The sequence below is a fragment of the Pleuronectes platessa genome, chromosome 5 (assembly GCF_947347685.1).
Source record: "Pleuronectes platessa chromosome 5, fPlePla1.1, whole genome shotgun sequence".
Lineage (NCBI taxonomy): Eukaryota > Metazoa > Chordata > Actinopteri > Pleuronectiformes > Pleuronectidae > Pleuronectes > Pleuronectes platessa.
In genome coordinates this window covers 11,393,485-11,419,931 of record NC_070630.1, presented here as the reverse complement: position 1 = coordinate 11,419,931, position 26,447 = coordinate 11,393,485, and the positions used below count along the sequence as shown (strand labels likewise).

The 26,447-nt window shown below is 41.8% G+C and overlaps 2 protein-coding genes across 2 annotated transcripts; both read right to left on the bottom strand.

Annotated features, from left to right (window-relative positions):
- Positions 1-4,541: 4,541 nt before the first annotated feature.
- LOC128439698 (bromodomain adjacent to zinc finger domain protein 2B-like) lies at positions 4,542-15,609 on the bottom strand. Its single transcript, XM_053422089.1, has 27 exons — positions 15,529-15,609; positions 15,276-15,414; positions 14,635-14,695; positions 13,881-13,989; positions 13,616-13,717; positions 13,070-13,280; positions 12,447-12,539; positions 12,302-12,363; positions 11,978-12,043; positions 11,513-11,578; positions 11,133-11,177; positions 10,892-10,933; positions 9,975-10,040; positions 9,480-9,620; positions 8,780-9,031; positions 8,148-8,371; positions 7,625-7,699; positions 7,341-7,509; positions 7,160-7,222; positions 6,927-7,071; positions 6,701-6,846; positions 6,328-6,595; positions 6,004-6,159; positions 5,689-5,843; positions 5,360-5,535; positions 4,862-5,129; positions 4,542-4,661 (listed from the first exon to the last, which is right to left on the bottom strand). Exons 1-27 carry the CDS (start codon positions 15,607-15,609, stop codon positions 4,542-4,544), a joined length of 3,501 nt encoding a protein of 1,166 aa, XP_053278064.1.
- Positions 15,610-19,694: 4,085 nt separating this feature from the next.
- Positions 19,695-26,127, bottom strand: LOC128440398 (reticulon-2). Its single transcript, XM_053423092.1, has 7 exons — positions 26,041-26,127; positions 23,405-23,612; positions 22,251-22,389; positions 20,863-20,932; positions 20,723-20,769; positions 20,545-20,603; positions 19,695-20,420 (listed from the first exon to the last, which is right to left on the bottom strand). Exons 1-7 carry the CDS (start codon positions 26,051-26,053, stop codon positions 20,345-20,347), a joined length of 612 nt encoding a protein of 203 aa, XP_053279067.1. The 5' UTR covers positions 26,054-26,127; the 3' UTR covers positions 19,695-20,344.
- Positions 26,128-26,447: the final 320 nt, after the last annotated feature.

Below are 26,447 nucleotides of genomic sequence, written 5' to 3'. Positions count from 1 at the left end.
TTAAAGGCTCTCTCAGCCGGTAGTGACCACTGAAACCTTATGTTCGAGGAGGTCAGTTTATGCAATGGAGATGAAATAGTGCTAAAGTTCCTAATGAAACGTCTGTAAAAATTTGCAAAACCCAGAAAGCGTTGGAGATGTTTGCGAGAAGTGGGAGTAGCCCACTCAGTCACTGCGCTAACCTTCGCCGGATCCATCTGGAAGTTGTCTTGAGAGACGATGAACCCTAGGAAAGCGACAGAGGACACGTGAAATTCGCATTTTTCTGCCTTAACAAAAAGTTGGTGGGTGAGAAGACGCTGGAGAACCTGGTGAACATGCTGGACATGAGTCTCCCAATCCTGGGAGAAGATGAAAATATCGTCTAAATAAACAAAGATATATTGGTTCAACATATCACGAAGTATGTCGTTAACTAACGCCTGGAATACCGCTGGCGCATTAGATAAACCAAATGGCATTACTAGGTACTCATAGTGACCACTTGGGGTATTAAAGGCTGTCTTCCACTCATCCCCTTCTCTTATCCTCACCAAGTGATAGGCGTTCCTCAGGTCCAGCTTGGTGAAGACCTTAGCGTTCCTTCAAAGCTCAAACGCAGAGGAGATGAGGGGAAGAGGATATCGATTCTTGATGGTAATCTCATTTAATCCCCGATAATCAATACATGGGCGGAGCGTCTTATCCTTCTTGGCCACAAAGAAGAACCCAGCTCCAGCAGGAGATGAAGACGGCGAATGAGTCCTGACGCCAGGGAGGAGTCAATATATTCTGTCATAGTTTTTACCTCCGGTGAAGACAAGGAATAGAGGCGCCCCCTAGGGGGTGAAGTACCTGGTAGCAGGTCAATGGCGCAGTCATAAGGTCGATGAGGTGGTAAAGAGGTAGCCCGTGTCTTGTTGAAGACCTCCTTGAGATCTAGATAACATGGGGGAACTCGGGAGAGATCTGGGAAATCAGCGTCCGATGAAATCGTGCGGGGAGAGGTGACCGCAGATCGAGACGCAGGAAGTTCTAGACACTTGGGAGAAGAAACATCAGAAGAGTGGAATACCTTGGATATAGACACAGTGCGAATGCAGGTTACAGAACAGTTTCTGTCCCAACTTGTTATTTCCCCTGTGACCCAGTTCATGTGGGGGTTGTGTTTAGAGAGCCGTGGAAAACCCAAAATGAGAGGGTGTGATGGAGAGTCGAAAAGGTAAAAACTCAAAACTTCAGAATGTTCCTCGGAAATAATCATCTGAATTGGATCAGTCCGGTGCGGTATTTTACATAATAAACGTCCATCTAGAGCGTGAGCCTCCAATAGCTTTGGAAGAGGAATTAATTTTAAATTTAATTTCTTCACTAGCCTCCAGTCCATAAAATTCTCATCAGCCCCAGAGTCAGCCAGAAAGGATTACTGACAGTCTGAGAAGGTGTGATGAGCTTGGCTTGCATGAAAGGTCGAACAGAAGACACAGTAGTGTGACTCACCAGTGTATATCTTGCCGTTGCCTGGTCCTTCACTGGACAGTTTGAGAGGTAGTGACCCTTCTGCCCACAATAAATGCATCTACCGTCACGGAGTCGACGCTGACGCTCCTCTGGACTGAGCTTTGTGCGCCCCAGCTGCATTGGCTCCTCCGCACCAGCATAGGGCGCTGTTGCGCCGGCCATGGGTGTGAACCGCGCCGGAGCTTGCCAGGACTGCTGAGCTGAAGTCGACTGCCCCCTCTGGACAGGAGCAGAATATTCCGGTCTGGATCTCCCACGGTCCTGGAGACGTTTATCGATCTTAACCACCAAAGCAATGAGCGAGTCCACATCTTCTGGCAACTCACGGTTGATGAATTGAGCCGAGGAGCAGATGTGTGAATCTCTTGACCATTCAGCTGTCGCCCATCTCTCTGCTCTGCCAGAGAGGTACGAAATTACGTATGCCACCTTGGAACGTTCCGTCTGGAAAGCTGGCGCATTTAACTCGAAATGAAGCCCACACTGAACCAGAAATGACCGACAGTCGCCAGAGTCCCCGGAAAATCTTTCGGGACGAGAGAGACGTGGCGGGACAGCAGGCGGAGAAGCAGCGGGAAGTGAAGCTAGAGCTGAAGCTGGAGCTCGGACCGGAGCTGGAACAGCACTCGGAGTGATAAAGGTGTCCAGACGATCCATGAGCCTTTGGACCTGATTAGTCAAGAAACTAACCTGGCTGTGAATGCTCTCCTGGCGCTCCGACATCCCCTGCATCTCGAGGTGAACTGCATTAAATTGTTCCTCCGTCTGCTGCAGTAATGGTGCCGGCAGGACAGTGCGCCCGGAACCGGAGTCAGCTGAATCCATTTTATTGGCCAGTTCGTACTGTAGAGAGTGCAGACAGGTGTGTGGATCCAATAGCAAGACTCGGAGACACAAGAAGGTGCAGTTAACCAACTTTACTGTTGAATGTTGGGACACGTTAAGGTAGTCCAAACACAGGTACAAGAATCCAACAGGAGACAGGCAGCGGCAGAGTTCGTAATCCGTAAATCCAGCAGGGAGCAGACACCGGCAGAGTTCGTAATAGTTTCGGTCCAAGGTCGGTACACGGGAAGGCAGTCGATCACAGTGCAGAGTATCCGGCAGGGAAAAGGCAGAGACGTAACTCGTTAAGCAGGCAGTGATCGGTAACAGGAAAGCTATCAGGAGTAAATGCTGGAACGCTAAGAACATGGAGAAACAAAGACGAACTGGCAATGCAACACAGGAACACACAGACTAAATACACCAGGTGATGAGGACCAGGTGCAAACAATCAGGGAGGAGCTGACAATCACCCAGGTGGAACACACACACGAGGGAGGGAGTGAGGAGTCTGAAACGAGAGGAGAGGTGAGTAAACAATAACAACACATAACAGAAGAATAAGTTATAAATATCCAGCCAACTTAACTAAATAATCAGGGCTGGACATAACACTATGCCAGTGTCTGGAGAGCGAAGCGCGAAAGGGAACCGAGGGGGTCGAGGAGGTGGACACCATCATCGGCGTAAATTTCCAGATAAGAAAAAGAAAAACCTGTAACATGTCTTCTCTTTAGTTCAAATTAAGGAATAAGTGATATTTTTCCTTTATTTAAATAGTTCAAACAAAATGTGACCATGGATCGCCACATGGGATTTCATTTTATAGTTATAAATGTGTGTATAATTTTTTGTTAGAACACATAAACATACCTGACATGCACATTTCTAAAAGAGCTTGTCATTGCTGTAATGTACTGGTATGTAAAAATATATTTTTGTTCTGTTTATCAAAGAATAAAATAAACATGTTCTTTTACATGTTGGCTTTGCACATTTATATAATGAGGTCTATTCTATTCTGGATACCTGAACCTACAAAACACAAGGTTTATTGGAATTTTTCTATTACCTCCGTGAAGGAGGTTATTTTTGGTTGTTTTTTTGTTTGTTAGTGGGATTATGCAAAAGAAGCTCAATCAATTTCCATGAAATTTGTGGAGGTCTGGGATGAACCCATTACATTTTTTGTGTGAATCCAGGATTTTTTTTTACTTTCTTAAAGATACAAACCCGCTCACTGCATGAAATGAAATACTAATAAGGCAGCTGTTTTATGTTTAAAAATATTATTTATTAGGGCCCGAGCACCGAACAGTAGGAGACAGTGGGAGGCCCTATTGAAATTGTAAGGATTATTAGGGCCTGAGCACCTCTGGTGAAGGGCCCTATTGTATTTCGAAGGATTTGTATTTCCCTTCTGGGCTTTTCAGGGCCTAGACATTCTCAAATTCTAACCAAAGATTGCAGGAAACTCAAAAACTCAAAAAAGTTTTTGTTTTCTGAAGTAATTTGAAGTGGGCGTGGCAAAATGGATCAACAGCGCCATCTAAGGAAAAGCCCCTCAGTTAGTGTGAGCGGGATTTATCATAACTCCTCATATGTAGTAAAGTAGAAAATACAATGGTTTTCTCTGAAATGTGAATCAAAAAAAGAATAGAACACAGACACACACAAGCACATAATAATGTGTCCATCTTCTTCCTGTGCTTAGTTTCTCATGGGAATGAGCAGGTAATCCAATCCTTAATGTAAATGTAAAGGCGTTGTGGCCCAGGGAGTAGCGTGGTCGTTCTCCAACAAGAAGGTTGGCGGTTCAATCCCCAATCTTCAAATGTCCTTGACAAGATCCTGACCTAAATTTGGCAGAACTTCTACCATCTATTCATTGCACAATATCTTAAATTATGTACATAAAAAAAAGAAAATGATATTTAATTAAATTGATTAATTAAATTAAATTGAAAAAATAGATTAAATTAAATTAAATTACATTATCCTGCGCAGTCCACCTCTGTGCATGAAGTGCACAGTCATTTTCTGGGCAGGAGCTGCAGGTGTTGAGTTATTTTCATGAACTAAACAGTGTTGCACTTGAAGAGTGTTTTTCCTTTCACATTGCACAATCGGCTTTATTGCAGCTCATACATTTCAATTGTGTCACAGGTGAAGAGAAGGCCTCCGACATCAAAGATTTGCAGCCAATCTCTGTCGTATTAGGCCAGTTTGGCTCTTTTGGGACAGGGCCCACGGCTGTCAAACTCGTCCCTGCCTCGCTTTCCTCCCCCCAAAGCTCGGTTGTGATGCTTCCTACTGCGGAGTAATTGAGCGTTCTTCTGAAAGAGGGGACATAAAAACGACTGGTGAGGAGCCACGCGCAACAAATACCGTGCAGATTAATTAAATGGATGTGGACATGTGGAACAATGAAGATATCATTGGACAGTTGAACAGATTGCGGCTCGTTCATCTGCACTGCTTGTGGACTAGGAGATTGTATTAAATGAAAGACATTAGAAAAAAGTCTCAGGTTTACTTTTGCCACGCAAATGTGACAGAACCATTTGCCGTCAGGAACTGTGGGGATCTTAGGCCTGTGGCAGTAGGTGTGGCAGCCTTTATCAGAGCCGTGACAAAGTTTTGATAGCGAGAGAAAAGAGGCATCACTAACCACTTTCTTGACGGGGCGGTCCCAGTCGATGGATTTCTTCAGCTGCTGAATACAGAGTGACAGCTGAGCCGAGCTGCGGACTTCTTCGAGGGCTTCGTGCCACAGGCTCATCCCAGGAGTCACCTCCTCCTCCCTGCTTTGAGGTTACAGAGAGTGAGTGGAAGTATTACAGGACAGCAGTACATCCAAAGCAGTGACTTCAGGGAAATCAGTGAGTAAAGATAAACTGTACATTGCACATTGAGGCTGTCAGTACTTCTTCGACTGAGATGCATCATGCAGAGGAAAAAACTACTTATCATACAGACACAGGCACAGTGGTATTATTCTGTTTGGTCTGAGGGTTCATTTCTCTGTAGGTACCTTCGATCGATGTTCTCCTCCAGCTCTGACAGCCTCATGACAGCTATATCAAGAGGATTGTTAGGCCGCCTGGTTCCTCTTTGCCACGTGTTTTCGGGAGCTGGAGAAGAGAGGAGCTTGTCCTCTCGATAGACCAGATCCTCCCTCTTTGACTGGGGCTTAGGGTGCATCCAGCCCTGAGGGACACAGAGTTGAAATATGGTGTTTGGTGATAAAGTAAGGACCCGAAATCCTATCTGAGCACATACTGGAGAAATAGTCTTGAAATTAATCTGGGATATTTATATTTGTATGAGCTGTAAGTAGACAAACGTTCAGGATTATTTTACCTTGATCTGCAGACCGGCAAAGACGACTCTCCTCTCCAGAGCCTCCACCTGCTGCAGTAGGCGGATGTCCACCTCCATCGCCTGCTCCTCCACACACCAACTCGCCACGGTTTTCTCCCTCACCTCCTGTTTCTTCAGCTTCACCACATCAAACGCTGCTCCCATAGATACATACATACAATAGAGCAAATGACTGTCTATGAAAAGCAACATATTTGTACATATTAATTTGGGAGCAGGTGACATGAACATTTCAAATAACAGTATGTTTTGTATTAAAGATAATTAAAGTGAGCAGAGGAGTTGTGGACACACCATATTCGCTGTTGGCATAGAGCTGGGTCAAATACTCCATATGTTCTTGGAGCTGTTTCTGTAGGACCTTCTCTCTGATGCCTCGACTGTGGAGCGCCTCCACCAGACTGTGTAGCTCCTGCACGTCTGACACTCGCCACCAACCGTGCAGCATCTCTGCCAACCAAAGAGAGAAGTATTGTTAATTGCTTAATTTTAGGAGCATAAGAAGGTTGCAGAGCTGAGTGACAGTCATCACAGCATGTACTCCAGGACTGTCTGGGCAGTGATGATCTTTAGTCCAGCACATTTCACTTGTGCTTACTGGCAGTGAGCCATTCTTACCCTTAGGGATGGGCTGAGGTGTGGGGTAGTCCTTAGCTGCCTCCACAGCAGGAAACAAGGCACAAGGTGGCTTGTCACACAGGGCCTCTGGGTTCTCAAGCTTGTTGACTGTGTGGTTAGTCAGCTGGAGGTCAGGCTGGGGGCTGGAGGTTATCCGGGGGCTGCCTTTGAGCTGGGGGGAACACAGCGGATATGGCCCTGAAGAATCTGTTTCACCTGCAGGTCCCTGCAGAGTGGTTGCAGGCGGGGGGCTGTGGGATATCCCCGTCTGAGAGGAGGGATGTAAAGGATTACATGCAGTGGAAAGAATTTTAGCAGAGCCACTGTTCTGGTGTTTGTCAGAATGTGTGTTAAAAGATCGATCCTTTTTGACCACTCCCTTGAGGAAGATTTTGAGATGGTCTTTGCCCTTCTGGCTCTCTGGTGTTGGGCAGAGCACCCACTCCATCTCTTTCAGCTGCGCCTTCTTTATTCGGATCACCTGAGCCGTTTCCTGTTTCTCCTTCAACTCTTCATAGCCTGAGTAACATTTAAAAAATCAGCTCAAAGTGCATATCAAACATAACAAATCAGATGTATATTTCAGTATGAGTTTTCACCTTTGCTGCTCTCCATGCCCTCAACAAAGATGCCGCCACACTCTGGGAGAAGCCAGTAACGCCTCTTGTAGCGGTCCTGTCCAATCATCATGGAGCGCTGTGATTGAGAGGAGCGTAGCAGCTCCTGTGTGATCTGACTCTGTTGCTAAAGAGACAGAAAACAGAGGTAGAATGGGATTTCTTTAATCCATCAACTAGCTCTTCCTGAGAAAATGAATGTGGGTGAAATTTACCATGCATAATTTCTCGATCTGCTTCTCGAGCTCCTCCATACTGGCAGAGTTCACACAGTTGTCCTAGATGAAAAGATCTCATTAGTTGGAGGCCAGTGGACTGACTGACATTAACTATAACAAACGCTGAATGAGCCACTGGCAACAGTAAAAAAAAAAGAAGCATCATGCTGTTACTGACCTCCTCCTCACAAATCTCTGCTTTCGCCCCTTTCTCCCCTTCATGATCTTCTCCCTCCTCGTCCTCTTCATCTCCTTGGTCCTCGCAGTCGTCATCGAAGGTGAGGCTGTTATCTCCGCCCACACTGCTGTCTCCCTTCTTAGTCCTCTTGGTGTAAATGCTCCTCAGTCTTTGAACGCAGAAATGTACAGAGGAAAAAAAAATGTTTTAATTTATTCACAAAAAGATTTGAAAAACTTTGCACAGAACCTTCTGGTAAAATCTTGGAATGAGCATGTTCTCACTTGCGGAGCTTTCCCTGTACAGCCCGCTTCTCCTTCCTCAAGTTGTCCATGTGATCCATCTTCTTGTTGATCTCACTGCAAAGTCACATTGAAAATCATGCTTCAAGTCTCAGATTGATACATTTGCAGGCCACTGCAGCGGGCAGGAGATGCCTTTCAAAGTGCTGCTGGTACTAATGAAAGATTAATAAAGCATAGTTTGATGCAACCTTTTGAAACTATCCATCAGACCATGATTTGTCATATTCCTTTTGATACATCTGTTGTTTCTTCACAATTTGAGCCCTCATGAATAAAAGATGACTATTTTCTGCTCTCAGGCAAAGAGATTAACTGAAGCTCCAGGCACATAATAAACACTTGTTTAAACTGTGCACGCAATCAACTTTACAAAATAAAAATGGCTCATTCAACACAAATTTAACAACACTTTTTTTTCCTCCATCATTTTGTTATATTGTGAATATAAGCAAAAAAATGAGGATTGAGATATGTGAGGATTAGAAGGAAATGGATCCCTCACCTGATCACAGCTTTACTGCAGCAGAGATCATCACAAAGGAACAACAACATGGATGCCTTCTGAGACGGACTGTGGGCCTGAAAAGCTTTAGTTCGTAGACTGAGGGCCAGAGCAGCTGACTTTGTCTGATCACAGTGAGCCTCCATGTAGATCTGCAGGATCTCAGACACATTGTCTCTGTTGATCTCCACATCAGTCAAGCGTTGCCCTAGACAGGTTTTGCTCTAAAAGAAAAAATATTGATAAGTTCAGTCAGTGTGTTTAATAAATGTTTCTTCACCTACTTAGCGTGAAGTGTAAGTATTTGTGTATACTACAATGTCAAACAGAACAGGAACAGAACCCTAAAGTGCCAACATGTACTTTTACAGAATGTATTAAACTAGAGTGTCCCTGCTGTCAGGTCTTCCTTTAATATATTGATTACAAATACATCTCTACTTTTGAACTACTGCAGTGGTTAAGCATCAGCTACAGAAATGGTGAAAGTCAATGTCTAAAGCAATTAAATGTGAAACCTGTAAAAAGTTACGTCTGATCACTATGAATGTGTGTGTGCATAAATACATGATTAACAAATCCTTTACAATTCAACAACTGTATAACTACTACACTGACAATGACAGACTCACCCTGTGACCTGCAGGTATCCCTGGATCCTGTACGGCTGAGGAGACCATGCCCACCAGCAGGTCTTCTACTTTCCCCATACTGCTCCCGGTGTTAAGGAAACCCTTTTGAATGACTCTTAAGTCGAGGTCGTTTACATTTTGTAATCCCAGGACCTTTCCAAAGGTGTGTACAAACTGCAGCACCGCCAGGCAGTCTGATAAGGTGCTTCCTTGCACTACCAGACCAGGGATTCTTGAGAGCACTGGAAGACTCTGAAGATAAAAAAGATAAATAATGCTCAATGTTATATTATACTTTGAAATGATTTGTAAATCTATCTGACCTAAGTATTTCTTCTTTCAGACTATTGGTAAAATGTGTTATAAATACAGTACATGCTTTCAGTAGCCACTTGGTGGCAGTACTCTGACTTATACCTGCCCTCTTTAATCAAACATAGATGCTTTCAGTGATATTAAGCATCTATTTTTGTATGTGACAGTAAAACAATGAAACCATAAATTTGTGAAAACATCTAATCTTCATGCATATAGCTCCTACAGAGATTATACTGATTTATTTGCTATGTAAAAACAACAACACATGCCTGGTTGAATTCTTAATCTCTCCACATATATGTATGATGTATATTCCACAGATGGAGACTATCTGTGGTAATATGTACGCACTCTGATGTACGGACTCTCTGTGCGTGAGTACCTTAAGATCGGCCAAACACATGTCCTCGTTTGGCTTCTTTAGAGCCTTTGCTTTTTCCAGCTCCAATCTCCTGATCTGGAGTTTCCTCTCCTTGTTCATCCGTTTCTCCTCCATCTGCTGTTGCTTCAGACGCTCTTTCTCCTGCAGCCAAGAGATTGTATTATTCCCATTGATATTGATATTGGTATAAAAACACAAACTAGGAACTAAATTACCACAGTGTTGAAATCCTTAAAAAAATTAACATTTCCCAGAGATTTAAAACTAGTGAGGAAACATCTTTGTGAATCAGCAGTTACTGACCTCTGCCTTCTTACGAATCACCTCAGCCTTAATGAGCATCATCTGCTGCTTGCGTCTTTCCGTCTCCTAGCCGAGCACAAACACATTATTTTCTTTCTGAAGCGCAGTTTATATTATACTATAAAGACAAGGGTCACAGATGGATATTTAAAACTAGTGAGGAAACATCTGTGTGAATCAGCAGTTACCGACCTCTGCCTTCTTACGGATCTCCTCAGCCTTCATCAGGATCATCTGCTGCCTGTGTCTCTCCGTCTCCTAGCCGAGCACAAACACATTATTTTCTTTCCTAAACACAGTTTCTATTATACTATGAAGACAAGAGTCACAGATGGAACACACTATGGAACACTTGACATGCACAGAAGAAGCGTCTGCATAAGTCAAACTGTCACAATGATGTCCTAATCAACATGCTGCATATTGCACAGTAGTTTAAGTGCAAGACATACACGGCATTTAAAGCAAATGGAACATAGTGATTAATAAAAAGCAATCAAGGGTAGTGATGCACACAGAAAGCATAAACTCAAAGTTACAAACAGCCATTATTAATCTGGCAAGTAGCAGACTGAAAGCTGGTACAGGCCAAGAGTTTCAGAACAGCATGGAGAAGAATGAGTGCGTTTCAAATCAACAATGATGGAATTTAAAGGATTAAATTGTATATCTGATTTATTTATTGTGAAAAGCTGTAAATAATACTACTTCACTCACAGCTGCTAAACTCTCCCCACAAACTAGATACATCACTGTATATTGACTTTTCCAAATGGGACGATAGATAAGTCTTGCTCACATGCTGTGGTGAAAAAGGTATTTCATCCAAAACAGAATTTAACAAGTAGTCAGTGTTCTTTAGGTGTATCATAAATCTTCCCATCCTTGTATAAATTCTGTGCAGTCCAGCCTTTTTCAATCATATCGTGGACTTAATGGATGTGTTTTCCCTGAGTGACAAATAGCGCGGATGTATGCAGTGCCCTGATTTGAAAAGCCATGCAGAGGGATGTAGTATGACTGCAACCAAACACTACGCGCAACATACTGCTGGGATGGCAACCAATTACCACAACACATTCACAATATGTTGTTGAATGTACAGAAACTAACATACCCCACACCATATCTATTCTATGCCTCTCCAACTCCTGGTAGGAAGAGTTGGCAAAGTATAAGGAGATAGAAAAATCAAAGGAGAAAATCAATGCAATAAAAATCCAGCCTATAGTTAAAAATACACCAAAGAACCCCAAATTAATTAATAATATTTTTAAATTATATATTGTGTGTTAATTCGTAAGAGACCATCTTCAAGTTATTCAAATCATTTGAGGGAAAAACACCTACCTGTTGCTTCAGCATAACAGCTCGCATTCTTTCCATCTCCTTTTCCTTTGGGGAAAAGAACAGATCATTTACCAAGGTAAGGAAAATCTGCTTTGCACTAACAAATAGAACAACAGTTCACATTCAGGTTACTTTAGTTGTACCCGCAACTAGATTTGATTTGCAGTCTAAGAAAGATGCATCCGTTTGACAGACATCTTACAAACCACACAGACAGGACAAAACAAAACATAATCAAACATAACAATAAAACATAAAAAAAATATTAAAATAAAATTATAGTAAGGGTCCATTTACAAGGACTAAGAAGGAATCTGTAATATGTGATAACAGACGTAAAAGTGAAAAACACAATTTGCTCATAAACATCAGTTATTTACCTTTTTTTGTTTTTCAGCCTCCAGTTGTCTGGCATTGGCTGCTTCTTGTTGCTTCTGTCGTTTAGCCTGTGAATGCAAAAAGTTCAAGAAACAGAGTTGGATGATACACTCATTCCATAATTACAGTATTCCCAGAACAGAAAAGATAAATTAACTTTTAACCGGAGCAACAATGTTTGATAAATGAATCAACCGATCATTTCCTTGATTAGAGGTATAATATGAAACAAACGTGAGAAAAAAAAACCCATTAAGTGTTATACTTAATATTTTGTGTAATTTTGGTATTAGTTTGCTTAATGATGTCAATAGAAAATATTCCACACAAATCTAAATAGAGCAAGTGTCTCACTGGTAATATCAGATCTAACATATTGACACGCGGAGTGAAGAGATGATTATTCCCTCCCATTAAAACTCAAAGACAAAATGGCAGCTGTTTCTGCAATAACTTTTAGAACCAACCTCTAGAGTTTTCTTTGAACGGTGTTCCTTTTCCATTCGCATTTGCTGAATGCGCTCGATTCTCCTCTGGTAAAAGGATGAGGGCAAGATCAAATGAATTAACTGTTAAGTCATGCATGTTATAGAGAGGAGGAGGGGAGCAGGGTGTGGGGTGAGGAAGCACAGTGGGTCTATGCAAATCAGGAAGGTGCAGCATTTTGAAGGATAGCAACTTCCTTGTGGAATTTCAGAGCAGTTCAACTGTTTTCAGTTTAAAACCTTGAGAGTGTACAGTGTAAGATCTGCACGGAAAATTAAACAGAGCATGCAAAGAAAGATCCTTACCTGTTGGTCGAGAACCTTGTTCAGCTCTTTCTTTATCCGGGTTTCTTCAGCCAATCGTATGGCTAGAAAACACAAACATGTTAGGTTCACACACACAATCTGATCCAATGTTAGAGAAGAGTCTGACGAGACGGTGGCTGTTTACCTTCTTGTTGCCTTGCCTCCTTGGCTGCTTGTGCCATGGCCTGCGCCTCCTGTTTTCTGATCAATTTGCTCTGAGCTAACAGTCGAGCCATTTCTGAAACATGATGGGATATAAACTATGAAATCATACTCCAAAGAGAATTGAAATGATTCGCAAAATATTGACCTGCAGACAACTCCAAAGTCCTGATTTCCAGAGGAAAAGCCTGAAGCATTTAAGGACATACTGTTTTTATTTACATGAAAAAACTGCAAAGACGGTTTAGGCTGGTCTTAACAGTAAGGAAAAAAGTTTAGAAAGAAAAGCCCCAAGGTCGATAAACCTTGCTCTATGTGTTTAATGTTAAAGGGAGCCTCTTTTAAGGTGGCTCTTACAAGGTGGGCAACTCTTACAACTGGATTTTGTGGTGCTGACACCAAAACATCCACCACTGACATTGTTTGAAGAAATGGTTTTGGAAGTAAACTCTATTGTAGCTGAGCTGGAAACATCTTAAAGTGATCTCACATATATGTTCAGGTGGCCAGATTTCCTCATGAAAAAACATAAGTGAAAATGTCAGATTCAGCTGGTTTTACCTATTTTACAGGTGACACTGAAACATTTCAAAGATGTACACTGACCTTGAGCCTTCAGCTTTCGGCGCACCCTGGCATCGCTGAGGTCTTGAAAGTTATTTTCTCCAACGTTTAGAGAATGATTATTCAATTGTTGTTCCCCAGCATCATCACCTGATGGCTGGTGCTCAGCCTCCAAGCGGCGGGTGGGGCGGGCATTCATGGCTATGATAAAGGCAGTGATCTCCTCCTCAGCCAGTAAAATCCACTCAGGACCCTGAGAAATATTACAGAGACGAAGGAAGGATTAAAGAAAATGAAAAGGACAAGATGGTCAGACTGACTTGTATCTACCGATTGCTTTCATTAACAAACGCAAGCTTTCAAGCTTAAGATTCATCATAAATTAACATTGATAGATATGTCTCAACAAATATGTGAATTCTTCTGCTTCCTACCTAGGACTATGTGGGTATATTGGCTCAATTTCTCTCAAACAGAAGTTTTTCATTGGAGTAATGTTTCTATCAGACCTCACACCATTTTACATTAAATTTAAGTATCTCATATATATATATATGTTGTGTAAAGTAAATAAAAGGGAACATTTACCTCTGGTCCTTCTCTGGCTTCATAGAAGGCACCAACTTTAATTTTTGGAATAAAGCTGAAGTTATCCCTTGAGATTTCAGTTATTCCATTCTGATGTAAGTACTGCAGACAAAAGAATTATGCATTGTAATTAAAGCATGGGAAGAACTGTGAGCAATATAACTGGTAACATGTTGTGATTTCCACTAGTGTGTGATAACATAAAGCTGCAGTGACTATATGCCATGGTTTAAGGTTTTATATTTTCCATAAATTGTTGGTTTACCTTCGTCACATAATGATAGCGACGCAGTATCTTCCCGCATGGTGCAAAGTAGAGAACTTCCCCTTGAAGTCGACCTGCCACACTCCTGATCCGAGTCTCTCTCCGCCACCTGAGCAAACACAATTGCAAACAAAGTACAACATATAAATCATGAAATTAATATCATTAAAATATTTTTCTAGCTGTATTCAGTCATCATTAATATATATATATATTCAAAGAGAAAGATTTCTTGCAATAGTTATGTCCCCCAATTGAATAATGGTGTTCAGGGTCAGAACCCCAAACCAGCAGGGTAACAAGGAGGGAAATGATGTAATGGATGACTGTACAGCTGTCCAATTCTAGATGGACATGAACCAAGAGGGGCAACCCCTCAGTCCTCAGGAGATCAACTGGAGAGCAGCCATGACTTAGGAAAAAAACACATGTAATCTGTTATCCCAGACAGAAATAGGGGCTGGAATACAGTCCAGTTGCCTGCTGATGAAAAACATCCCCATCAGATGAAAGGTTGCTCTGATCCCATGCTGCAGAATTTGCGGGCAGGGAGCAGCTAATGGCCAAAAGTTGGCCATAGGTGTCCTTTTATAAAAGGCCACTAGTCAGCCCTCAGTGAGCTGACATTAAACTATAAGACCAATAGCAGAGACACAAACAGTGCAGCAAGTATGACAGCAAGAAGGACAAAGAGAACACGGTCAGACCATCCAAACAATGTTAGTTTCATTTAACAAGAATTTCAATAGCTCACCCAAACTCAAGAGGCAACTTCAGAACCTCCTCATTTGTCACTCTGCTCCTCTTCCCTGCTCCTAAAAAAAGGAGACATGACTCAGCACCTTCAACCTGAGCAAATTACAGTACACAAAATAGAGAAAAGAGCCACACTACTGAAAATCTATTACATCCCTCAAAAGGAGACACTGATAGACAGACCGGTCGGTTTATAGTTTTTTTGATGCTATTACTACAAAGAACAACTAAATGGAACAGAAAATAATTCTCATTTAAGAAAGTCGCAATGTTCTCTGTCAGTAACAAAACATGTTCCATGACTCATCCAGTATCAGATTCATAAAGCTTCTGCCTGGGATATAAAAACAAAAGCTGCTGGAGATAATAACATGATGTAACAAATATCTTCCATAGAGATAATTTTAACCTGGAACTATTAAGATAGATACTGTAAAAGTATGTTTTCATTAATAAAAATTAAGTATCATTTTGCAAGAGGTAGGGAGACAAAAGTGTGTGTGTGTGTGGGGGGGGGGGGGGGGGGGGGGGATCATCATAAAAATTGTGAAAAATCAATGGTGTCCTGAAGCAGAGATTTAACGATCTTAGTCAACTGTAATTTCAAGCTGTATCGCAGTTTATTGGTGTGTTTGTTACCTGGCAGTGGGGTAGGTGTGGCGAATGAGGACGGGTCGCTCTGGTTGCTCAGAGCTCCTAAGCCGCTCAGTGTGTTGGGGGTGAGCAGACCACTGGGTGAACTAAGTGGCGTGATGACCTGCCAGTTGAGCATCTCATTCTGTTGCAAGAGAGAAACAAACTACAGGAATTCATTTTCTGTACATGAGATAGAATTCAGAAATAAAATAAAACCAGCTACAATGCAGCAACATGAATACAAATTATAACTCACCAAACTTTCGCGGTGCAATGATATTTCATCTGAGATTTCACTGTTCTCCTGTGAGAAGGGTATGCTGCTAATGGCTGACATGGCTGAATAACTGTAAACTGATCCACAGAGAGATGCTAAGTTTTTATTTATCCGCCTTGAGTGAATTCACCACGACTTCAGCCACAAGTGAACAAGTACATTTAAACGTTTCTATGATGTAAAGAGATCACAAAGTAACAGCCTATTATCTTGACGTCATCATAGGCAAAGTATCCTAAGATCCTCGTATAATAAAGGGAAAAGATGTGTGTCATCAGAGCACTGACAGTGGGAGGCCCTTATTACAGCAACCTACCTGTTTTATATAACTAATTGTAATTTGGGGCAGTTTCATCATAGAACTTCCAAAGTTTCAGCTTTGTGTTGTTTTAATGGTGCAGAACCAAGAATAATTGGCCAATAAACTAAAGACTGGTCACCTGACCTGTCTTATTTGCAGGCTGTGCATTTAAAGATTTTTCATGTCATAAAGCAGTATGATGTAACCAGTGATTCTGGATTACCACACAAACACATAATGCACCCAGCAGCTATTCTTGGAAGCTAAATATGTCTGTATATTCATTAGACTGAGAACACTCAGTGTCAATACGCCATCCATACAACTGATACATATCACAGTTGCATCATTCACAAGAGCCTTTGATTTACCATCGACAGAGTCCTTTCATCTCTTCACTTTTCTCTCCTGCGTGTATTCACTTCACCCTCTAGGCAGGAACAAGAAGTGGAAAGAAGAGTCAGCTTTGCTTTTTACTACAACACCATATTATATTACCACAGCTATCAGTTTGCTATTCTGGTAAAATCACAAAACATAGCCTGCTCTGTGAAGCTACACTATTAACTGAAGGTCATACATATCTAAAAGGAAAGGAAAATAAATGTGATTTGGGCAGCTCAACCTCTCTCTTTTATACACACAAAGAAAATACAGGATAAAATAGTGATCCATATCAAACATGTCAATCACCAGTCCATAAAGCTTTCCTCCCCCTCATTTAAGACCTACGTGACAATCATGTAACTGCAAATTATGGATAACACGCTCAATGCCAGCACAATCTAAAAAGGTATATATATACATATCTACTGAAAATTACAAATCTGAAATTAGAAAATTATTAACCCAATTAAATTAACTCAGATAATTGATTTGAAATATCATAATACACTAATGTGTTCATTCGAAATGGCATATGATGAACTTTCTCTGCCCTAACAAGTCTTCAGAATTCTTCATTCCTGTTCTTTTTTTTTCTCCATTGCATTGAAGCGCTACAGAAATAACAATAATAATAAGTTTATATCAAGTCCCAGCCTTGAATTAATGGTTACAGTTAGCATTGTGTCATGTTAACTTATTATAGGTATGTGTGTTTTGCATGTGTTGTATCAGGTGACCGGTAACAGCCATAATAAATCCTTGAAAGCTTCTACAACACCCTCACAGGAAAGGGAGGGAGCTCAGCTTTACAGATGATGGGGTTCGTGCTCGTTTTTGCCGTCGCTGTTTCAACCCGGCTTGTCCACACAGTGCTGTACATGACCTGTCCCTTCCCAGGGTCGGTCACATAAAGAGCGGGAGACTTTCCCCCCTACTGTAGATCAAGAGTGGCTGTGTCCATGTCATGAATTTCTTGGCACAAATTCATTATTCTTTGCTTCATAAAAGTGGGTAGGCCTGACTTTCACTTTCAGGTCACTGTTTAAAGTTGAGGAAGTACGAATGGAGTCAGAGGAGAGAGGACACAGGAGAAAACACTTTGGCGGGATTTGCCTAGACTTGACCAGTCGACATTAACAGTGGAGACAGAAAGAAAACGTTTTTTTTTCTATATCACCTCCAGACCTGTCTCCACCAAGAGATACTGTATATCGAGACAAAGCCCAGGAACTCTGCTAATCCTAATCCGGCAGCAGGAGGCGACATTACTGTGACACAAAAGCAGCTGCAATTAGGTCAAGTTATAATACATAATCACTACAGATTTCTTTATCCATTAAATCTAATTCTTTGTTTAAATTGACTGCATCTATATAGCGCTTTTCTAGTCACAGCAAACACTACAAGTCTTCCTCACCCATTTAAACATGCAGTATATTTATAAAGTGCAACTATCTGCTTTGTTTTCAATTGATTTGAAATGTTAAGTCATTTGATTTCATTTCATTCACAAAAGCAATATAAAAACGTGGCAATCTAGATTTAGTTCTGATGAGTTTGACTTTGATAAAAAACAGCCGTTCTGCTGAAATATGATTTCATGAGACAAGGGACAGAAACTCAATGAGTGAATCTTTTCTATGTGCCAAGCTGTGTGGGCAGACAAGGGAATTTAATGTCATTGCTATCTTCATTCACATCACTGAAGGTCCCTTAGGGAGAAAGACAAAATAATAATCTGCATTAGTAGGGAAATCTGCCGTGCGTGCAGCTACTGTAGGTCCAACACTTAGCAGCACATGTCACGTGTTAGGATGTTAATGATCACGTCTGCTAACATAAAAGGCTTTCACTGCAGGACACCGGGGGATCGAACAATAATGATACGGCTTTAGAACAGATACATTTTGGAAAAAGCATTTAAAGCAACCGCTAAAAGGGGAAATGTATATCCTGAATAACTTTTATTAATCCTAAAATTGATCTATTTACAATGCTGGATAAGATACCCTCATCATGTACTTTCACACAAGTATTGTACACGAACAAAAAAACAGCGCTGTCAGGGAGTCGATGTGCAGGTGAACGTGAGACGTGGTTTGTTATGGGAGGGGAAGTGACTGTCAGCAGCTGTAAATACTGTGAATCACACCATGCTCTGGAACCTGCAGTTAAAAAGGCACCTGCAGTGTTTCACTCCCTCATTCCTTCACACGTTTTCCTCCGAGGCTGCAGATCAACACGTCCAGAGGAACAGCCATCTGACTTTTTAACACACACACACACGCACACAAAAAAATTTACTCGGCGACCTCCGATGCTCCGTCAGTGATGAGCCTCCTGTCATGTCACCTGGTAGTACCATGTTTATGTTTTGAACTTGTGAAAAGAACTCACTCGTCTTTCTAAGTATTCATGCTTCAACTTTCACTTTGCACTCAGTGTCAGTGTGAACAACCGAGCAGTGACCACCCACTAGGTCGGTGTTTCTGAGGGGAAGAGTGGTTGTTCTCCAACCTGAAGGTCGGCAGTTCAATCCCCAGTCTGACCCATCTGCATGCCGAAGTGTCCTTGGGCAAGATGCTGGACCCTGAATGCCCCCCCCATAGAAGAACAAAGTGCTGCGGATAGATGCACTGTATGAATGTGTGTGTGAATGGGTGAATGTAAAACTGTACTGTAAAGCGCTTCAAGTGGTCATCAAGACTAGAAAAGCACTATATAAATACAAAACCATTTACCATTTACTTTCAGAAAGGGCTCTGGTTCCAGAAGTAAATTTTCTAATTCATTTTCTTCGTTTCAGTAGTAGTGATTTTCCACTCATTGGACACTCTTTTCCTCCTTTCTTAAAAAATGGTAGCTGGCCTGATTTTCATTCTTGTGATTAACATTTCCATGGTAATAGAAAGCTCAACTAATCAGGGACGTTGCTATTACACCTGAGGATTGTGGGTCGTGTAGTACTTCTTTTTGTTGAATAAAACCATAACCCTAACTAAAACATGTTTATCTTACAATGTAGTTTATATCATAGGAATCTGTGGCTTCTGGTAAGTCTACCTTGGACGCTTAAAATATTATGGTTGATCATTAAGATCTCTATTCAGAAAATGACTTCCGTAACCACACTGTGGAGCTCTACAGACCAGATTCACACGACGAGCATTTCCCCCTGACTTCACGCTCTGGATGAGGGGTCAAATTATTGTTATGAACAGGATTATGTTGCACTGCTGTGATCCAGGTTTATAAGTCATCTAAATACAGAAAATCTGACATCGTGTTTTCATTTCACTGCTTCCCACCCTGAGCATGAGGTCAAAGGAAAATGGCCGCCGTGTCCATACGGTCAATGAAGAAATGTGAGAAAACACGACCAGGAGAAAATGAAAATGAACAAGTGAGTGAAAGTGAATGTTGGTGCGGATGAGAAGAAACTGAAAGTTTTAGAAAATAAAGAAGAAATGCGACTTTAATTGCTCGTAGGTAATATTTCAGCAAGCGGTATTTCAGGAATTCCACGCACACAAACACATTCATACTTGCATACACACAGATAAACTGTCATGAGAATGAATATGCATCTACAAAAGTACATGTGCCGACACATGCATTCTTATTTGCCAGTTCTATGCTGCCATGAATAATAATGACCTGTTATTTTATCTCAACCCTTGAAAACTGACGTCCCTTTTCTCAGGCGTCAGTGTGGGAACTCCCTGCCTCTGGTCTTAGTACCTCATTTGGACTAAAGCTCAATCTAAGACACTTATTAGTCATTTTTACATTTTAAAAACGAGTGTTTCCAAAGATGGTCACACGGGACGAGCTGTGTCGACTCTGACGTCAGCAGCAACAGTCTCATCCAGAATTCATTCACCTTGATTTCACCTTGATTCATTTTAACCCTACCCCAACCTACAACCCCATGACTTAAATACAGTTAGAGTATAAAGTACCATGCTCATCGTCATCGTCCTTTTAAGTAACATCCCTTCCCCCAGTCTCTGGAGCTCTGTTCTCTGAGCACAGACTGCTGGGTAAGACATCTGAGTGACAGCCTGTAACTCTGGGAGCTTGTCTGAAAGTTCTTGTTCATAATGTCTACTGGAAATTGGGTTTGGTGCCACCAGGAGTTGGGTCGGGAGGAGGGCCACCGCCTTGGGCAATTCTTACAAAGCTGTGGAAGAGAAAGAGAGGAGAGTTCAGCTCTCACACTTTCACACTTGTACAACTACAAGTGTGGGTTTTCAGACAGATTCTGTTGATGGCAGCGTTTTACCAGAAGATGGAGCCATACTCACATGTCCTTGATGTTGTCCACTTTAGCCTGGATATTTGCGAAGAACTTGTCCACTTGCTCCTGTGAGAGAACAGAAACAGCCAAAAATGTCGTTCAATTCAAACGGAGGGCAATTAAAAAAAAAAAATGACGGACTAATTCAAGTTACGATAAAGATAATGAAGTGACGGAGGTATCACCTGGCGTTGTCTGTAGAAAAGTGGCAGGGAAAAGAGAGCAATCACACCTGGAGGAGAGAGAAAAGTAGAGAAGTTAAAAATGATATAGAGACTCAGTGGGTTAACTGATTGCAGATTTCCAGCAGGTAATGTTTCCTTACAGATGATGAACACAGTAAGGCCATTGCACAGGGCTCCCAGGAACGTCACGAGGTACATCAGGACCAGGAACTAGGACCAAGAGAAACAGAAACAGAGAATCAGCTGCAGAGAGTTAGTTTAACTCCCATCGATGATCCGTCCAAAGATCAAGAAAACGCTGCAGCCCTGAGACATGTGGTTCTCATTCTTTCAGGAAGCAGTAAATCAAGCTCGTGTTCATCATGTAACTGCACCGTGTCAGACGGCCTCATACAACACTCAATAAAAAGATCCTTCACTGACTTCATTTACTTTTTGATGATGGAAAGTTGCACCAAGTGAACAACTCCCAATATAGTTTTATATCAGGGGCTGGGTGTGTGGGGGATCCAGTGTTGCCCTGATATGGGACAGCCCTGTCTCTGATGCAAAGAGACCCCAGGCCATCCCAGGCGTTTCTGTGCACAGCCTCCAGTGTGTCATGGTACATACCGGACAGGTCAGGGGCCGGAGGTTCAGGGGCTCAGTTACCTCACACTGACTTGACTGATTAACTGTGAACTGCCTGTCTGCTCAAAAACTGCTGCTGCTCATTACTGTGAATATATTACAGGTCAACTGCTGCAATATAAAGTACAGTCACTTATATGGTTCTTTATAAATATACATGTATTTAGAAGTGTATGTCAAATTCTACATCACATTTCAAATTGACTTCACGACACAATTTGGAATATCTTGATTTTACAGGTTGGAGTCAAGAGGATCCTTCAGATATTTCACATAAATGAAATATTTTCACAGATCACAATGTTAAATGATACCCAGCATATTACACCAATGACTATATAGAATAGTATAGATTTACTACATTATAAGTTTAATAAGAGTATATTGCCATCTTGATTACAAATGTGCACATTGAATATAATGGTCGGCATCATGGCATTACGATAATTTTTACAATTTGCCATTTTAATTTACAACAAAATGCAACTGCTACAATTAATGGCTGACTCTAAATCACCTGACCTACAGCCTTAATGTGTTTGAAAATAGAAAAAGTTTTTGACAATAACAGAACTTTAGGAATTAGATTCTAGGGACATAACATTAAGAATTGTTTAAAGGCAAACAAAACAAGTTTTGCAACTCTGAGTTTTTTGTACTGTGAGAGACGGTTGGCATGGCAATGATGGAGGGAGGAAGATGACAGATGATAGAGAGAAATAAAAGAAAGCAGAGACAGACTGATGCTTGAGTTAATGAGGGGGAGAGGCACTGGACAGAGGGAGGTTTTAAGGACAGGGGATTAAGCGAGAAAACAAGTGCGGCCTGCACACACAAACACAAACTAACACACACTGACACACACTGACACACACTGACACACACGGGCTTGGCTCACCTTGAGGGAGTCAAAAAGGTTTCCCACAAAAACGAGTCTCTTCAGAGTGTCAACAGCCGACAGCGTCATGACAATGGCTTTCTGCATATAGAGTTCAGCCTGTTCTCCACTGAAACTGATGTCCAGGTCCAGGTACGACCTGGGAGAAAAACGAGATGAAGTATAGACGATACACACAGACATTATTTCTGCTGCCTCTCGGTAGAATTGATTTCACATTCTTCCTGCACGGTTTAACAAATAATGATGATAAACAACACAGTGATTCATGATCATTGGCTGCAACGCTTCAAACCCAAAGACAAATCTCATCCTGTAGCTGCTTCAGTGTCAAGAGATCAAGAGCCGAAGCTTTTTTTTAAATTGTGCTGGATCACCACCAGCTTTTTATAATCCCTTTAGGTAGTTCTACAGTTGTCTAGTTATTAAGGAGCACAAAACAAAAGAATACATAAAAACCCAAACACAGACAGAGTGAAACAGCATGTTTCTCATGAGCCTTATTTAAACACCGATTTAAATGTATAAACTTCAACATAACCCCAACTTTGTAAACAGAACCCCCCCAACCAAATAATTACCAATATTAATAATTCACAATAGTACAATAAAGAACATCTGTTATTTATATATAACCTTTTAAAACACAGCTACAAAGTGGTGTGTATATATAAAAATAGAACATGTTGAATCTCTCAATGTTAAAGAAGTGAAAATAGAGATTCCTCGATGAGCCGCTTTATCCCGTTTCTGCACCACAATTGAATGGGTTCTTCCCTTAAAATTCCATGGGAATCGATTGTGTAGTTTTTGTATAATCCTGCAAATTCACAAACACAGACAAAGCCTCTTTGGAGGTTATTAAACAAACCGAATCAAATGTTTTGAGCATTGATTTAACCTGGGGCAGAGATTCCATGTCTGATCTCATCAGGCAGCGCAAAGTCTGAGGTCTCTTACTGCGAAAGTCACCAAGAACAGTGCATTTCAAAATGAGCTGGGCTGAAAGAGGACTTTGGCTGAATGAACTCAGGCACCTTGGTTTAGAAAAAACAAACATTTAATGGGGTAGATCCAATGTTATGTCGTTTTTCTCCTCCCTGTTAGAAAAAGTGTGCACTGTCCTACATAAAATCAAAACCTGTTCATCTTACTTGAAGGGGTGAACGCCATCGCCCCACTTGAGGGCGTGGAGGATGTGGTAGTAGATGCGCATTGAGATGGTGACGCACACGACAGCCAGGGAGGCTGTGGAGAATACGGTGATGATGCTGAGCTGGAACAGGGTCAGCAGGCCCACCACCAGCCCTGTCAACACCATGCCTGTTCGCTCTGTGTCCTTCCAGTAGATCAGGTCCATCACTGAAACACAAGGAAGATAGGTGGATGATGAAAGAGTGATAGAAATAAAGAAAGGTCCCCCCCAAAAAAACTGGGATGAATTTGATTTTAATAACTGAATTTCAGTGCGAATGAATGAAATGCAGAGATTGAACCAGGGTAGAGCAGGCATACTGAATTATTCACAGGCTGAAGGCACCGGATCCATCACCACACATAAGTAACAAGGATAACACTCTAGTAGAGACTTTGCACATCTGACAGCATTGTGAATCACTTCCAGGACCAGATGCAGCAACATCCCACTTCAGCCTCCTCAGCTTCTAGAGGATGATTGGCAGGAAGACGGACGGAATAGGAAGTGGATGGGAAGCGAGAGCAGTGGATCAGGGGGTGGATTCAGCATTCAGCATGAGGACAGACACACAGCAGCTAGAGGGACACGTCAGGCTCCGGCCCGGGCTAAATTTAGCCCTGGGATGAAAGAGGTGTAGGATAATTTAGACTCAGGCTTTTAACAGCACCTGCTGACAGACGTCAGACCCTCAGACGCCCCTTTTCCACACCCTGTTGGTTTCTCTCTCCCTCTGTCACCCAGCAACAGCTGCTGTGGAGACTGAGGCGTCCATAGAGTCATGCTTAATAGAGCAGATCAATTTAGTATATACAGTAGAATATATACTTATATAGCTTGACATTTTTCTCCTTATACAACAATGAATGATGTATAGCACACAGCCGGTACAGTAGTTCTGTTGTCTGGTGATGGACAAGCAGACGGGTATACATTTTTGTGCTTCAGTGAAATGTGAAGCTTCAGCGTTAAAATAAAGCCTCTTTGCATGCACAGACATGACAGCATGTGGGTTCTGTTTAAAAATCAGTGCATACAATTAATACCCATGATGCCCCTAGAACACACCCACGTGACGTATGTTATTACCATAAACTACATGTAAAGATAGATGACATGACAGCTCTCCAAAAGTGAAGCCAAACTTTCTTGATGCCCTCTAGAGGCTGAATGAAGTATAGGTTGTAAATCCCGCCTCCTCTATATTACTGGATGGTACATGGACCAAACTAAAAATATGTTTTCTGTAATTTTCTCTTATTACACCGATGTTTGTTCATGAGTTCATGTCTCTAGTAAGCTAGGTTTTAATTAGTTCTTTGATTTTGGGAGGAAGCGGAGTGAAGTGGAGACGCGTCGTCCATCTTTACAGGCTGTGATTCATGATGATGTCACTCTGGGACGTGGTTACTCAGCACATGGAGTCGGGATAGGTGACTAATCTGATGAGAAAATGAAAGAACACTGGTGCTGGAAGGGACAATGTCCATGGAGACACACATGGGGGGGACCGGCCCACAATCTGCATTCATCCTTTCGTCACCCAGGATTTTCTAAACACAATGGAGTGGAGTTACAATGCAACAGCTCTGCAGGAGACATGTACTGCATTCTTTTTTGCAAAGTTAAGCTAAGCAGCTGCTGGTGGTAGCTTTATTATTAAACATTGAGATACTAGAATAGTTCTTTTTCTTCTCATCTTGTTTTTGGCAAGAATTCACTTTCAGTTTTTTCATTAAAGTCCACACATATGATCATAATCAAATCCTAAAGTTAACAAGCAGCTAAAATGTAACACTTGTGTATTATTAGGTGTAATAAATATCATAGCCTTTAGGTGCCTTGAGGGTCAACAAGATGTTCTTATTGTGACCTTTAGCTCAACTCAATCTGCTGTATTCATATTACTTCATGTGGGCCTAATGTGCAGCCCCTTTTCACGATTACAATATGAATCCTTTAATTTTGTTCTATACTACATAAAATGAACCAAAGGGGGAGCAGTGCATGAAGAAAAACAATGATTCCAATCAAGCAATGGATTGACCAGCCAATAAGGAAATAAATTAGAGTTTCTCCCAACCGACCATGACCCAATTTCCATATCCATTTCACTTGGCCCACGTCATGTCAGATCATCCGGTGGTACTTGAGTCAGAAATGTCAGAGAATCCAGCCAAGATATTACGCACAACAACAATAATCTGCAAACCGCATACCCAAACATCAGACGTCGGCAGCCTTTGAATGGCTGGTGCTAATTTAAATCAAGGCAACCGATACGGAGACTGGAGCTTACGGAAGCTGCCGTCTCCAGAGACCCTGCTCGTGAAAGTGATCAAAGACAAAGTGAGAAATCCTGACAGACTTGAACTTCTCTCTACAACAATAAAAGGCACACATGCTGAAGAGTTTATTACTAAAGACTACAAGTGATTTCCGTCTATTAACATTTAACTTCTCTGTGGTTTTCCTCTCCTGTCAGCCACAGCACTTTGCATTAGCTTACTGACATCACATACTCTAACATCATCGACGTATGTGCACACTGTTGTCTCAAACTATCCTCTTTTATCTTAAAGTCCAGTGTCTCACCTTTACTGGCCATTTTGGTCGTTGCTCCAGTGTTTCCCCCTCACGCCCTCTTGTCCCTGTCTATGTCCTGCTGTGCTCCCCTCGTCCCTCTGAGCTGTTTTTGGCCACCCCTGCTCACTCAGCAGTCCAAAGGCCCAAGAGCCCAAAATAATCTCGTTTGCGGCACCGCCCACCACGCTTCAAGACTCCAAGAGATCCCCACATAAAGAGAGGATTCACGGCAATCGCACAAAAAATCTCAAAACCACTCTACCTTCTCCCTGAAAGCAAACATTCACTCTTTGGGAGAATTAAATCATCGGGTAGCTTTGAACTTAAAAGGTTATATAAGAGCTGTGTGCATATTTATGTCTCATGCGACAACTGAAACAGGAGAAGCAAGATTTAGTTTCTGCTATGTCACCAAT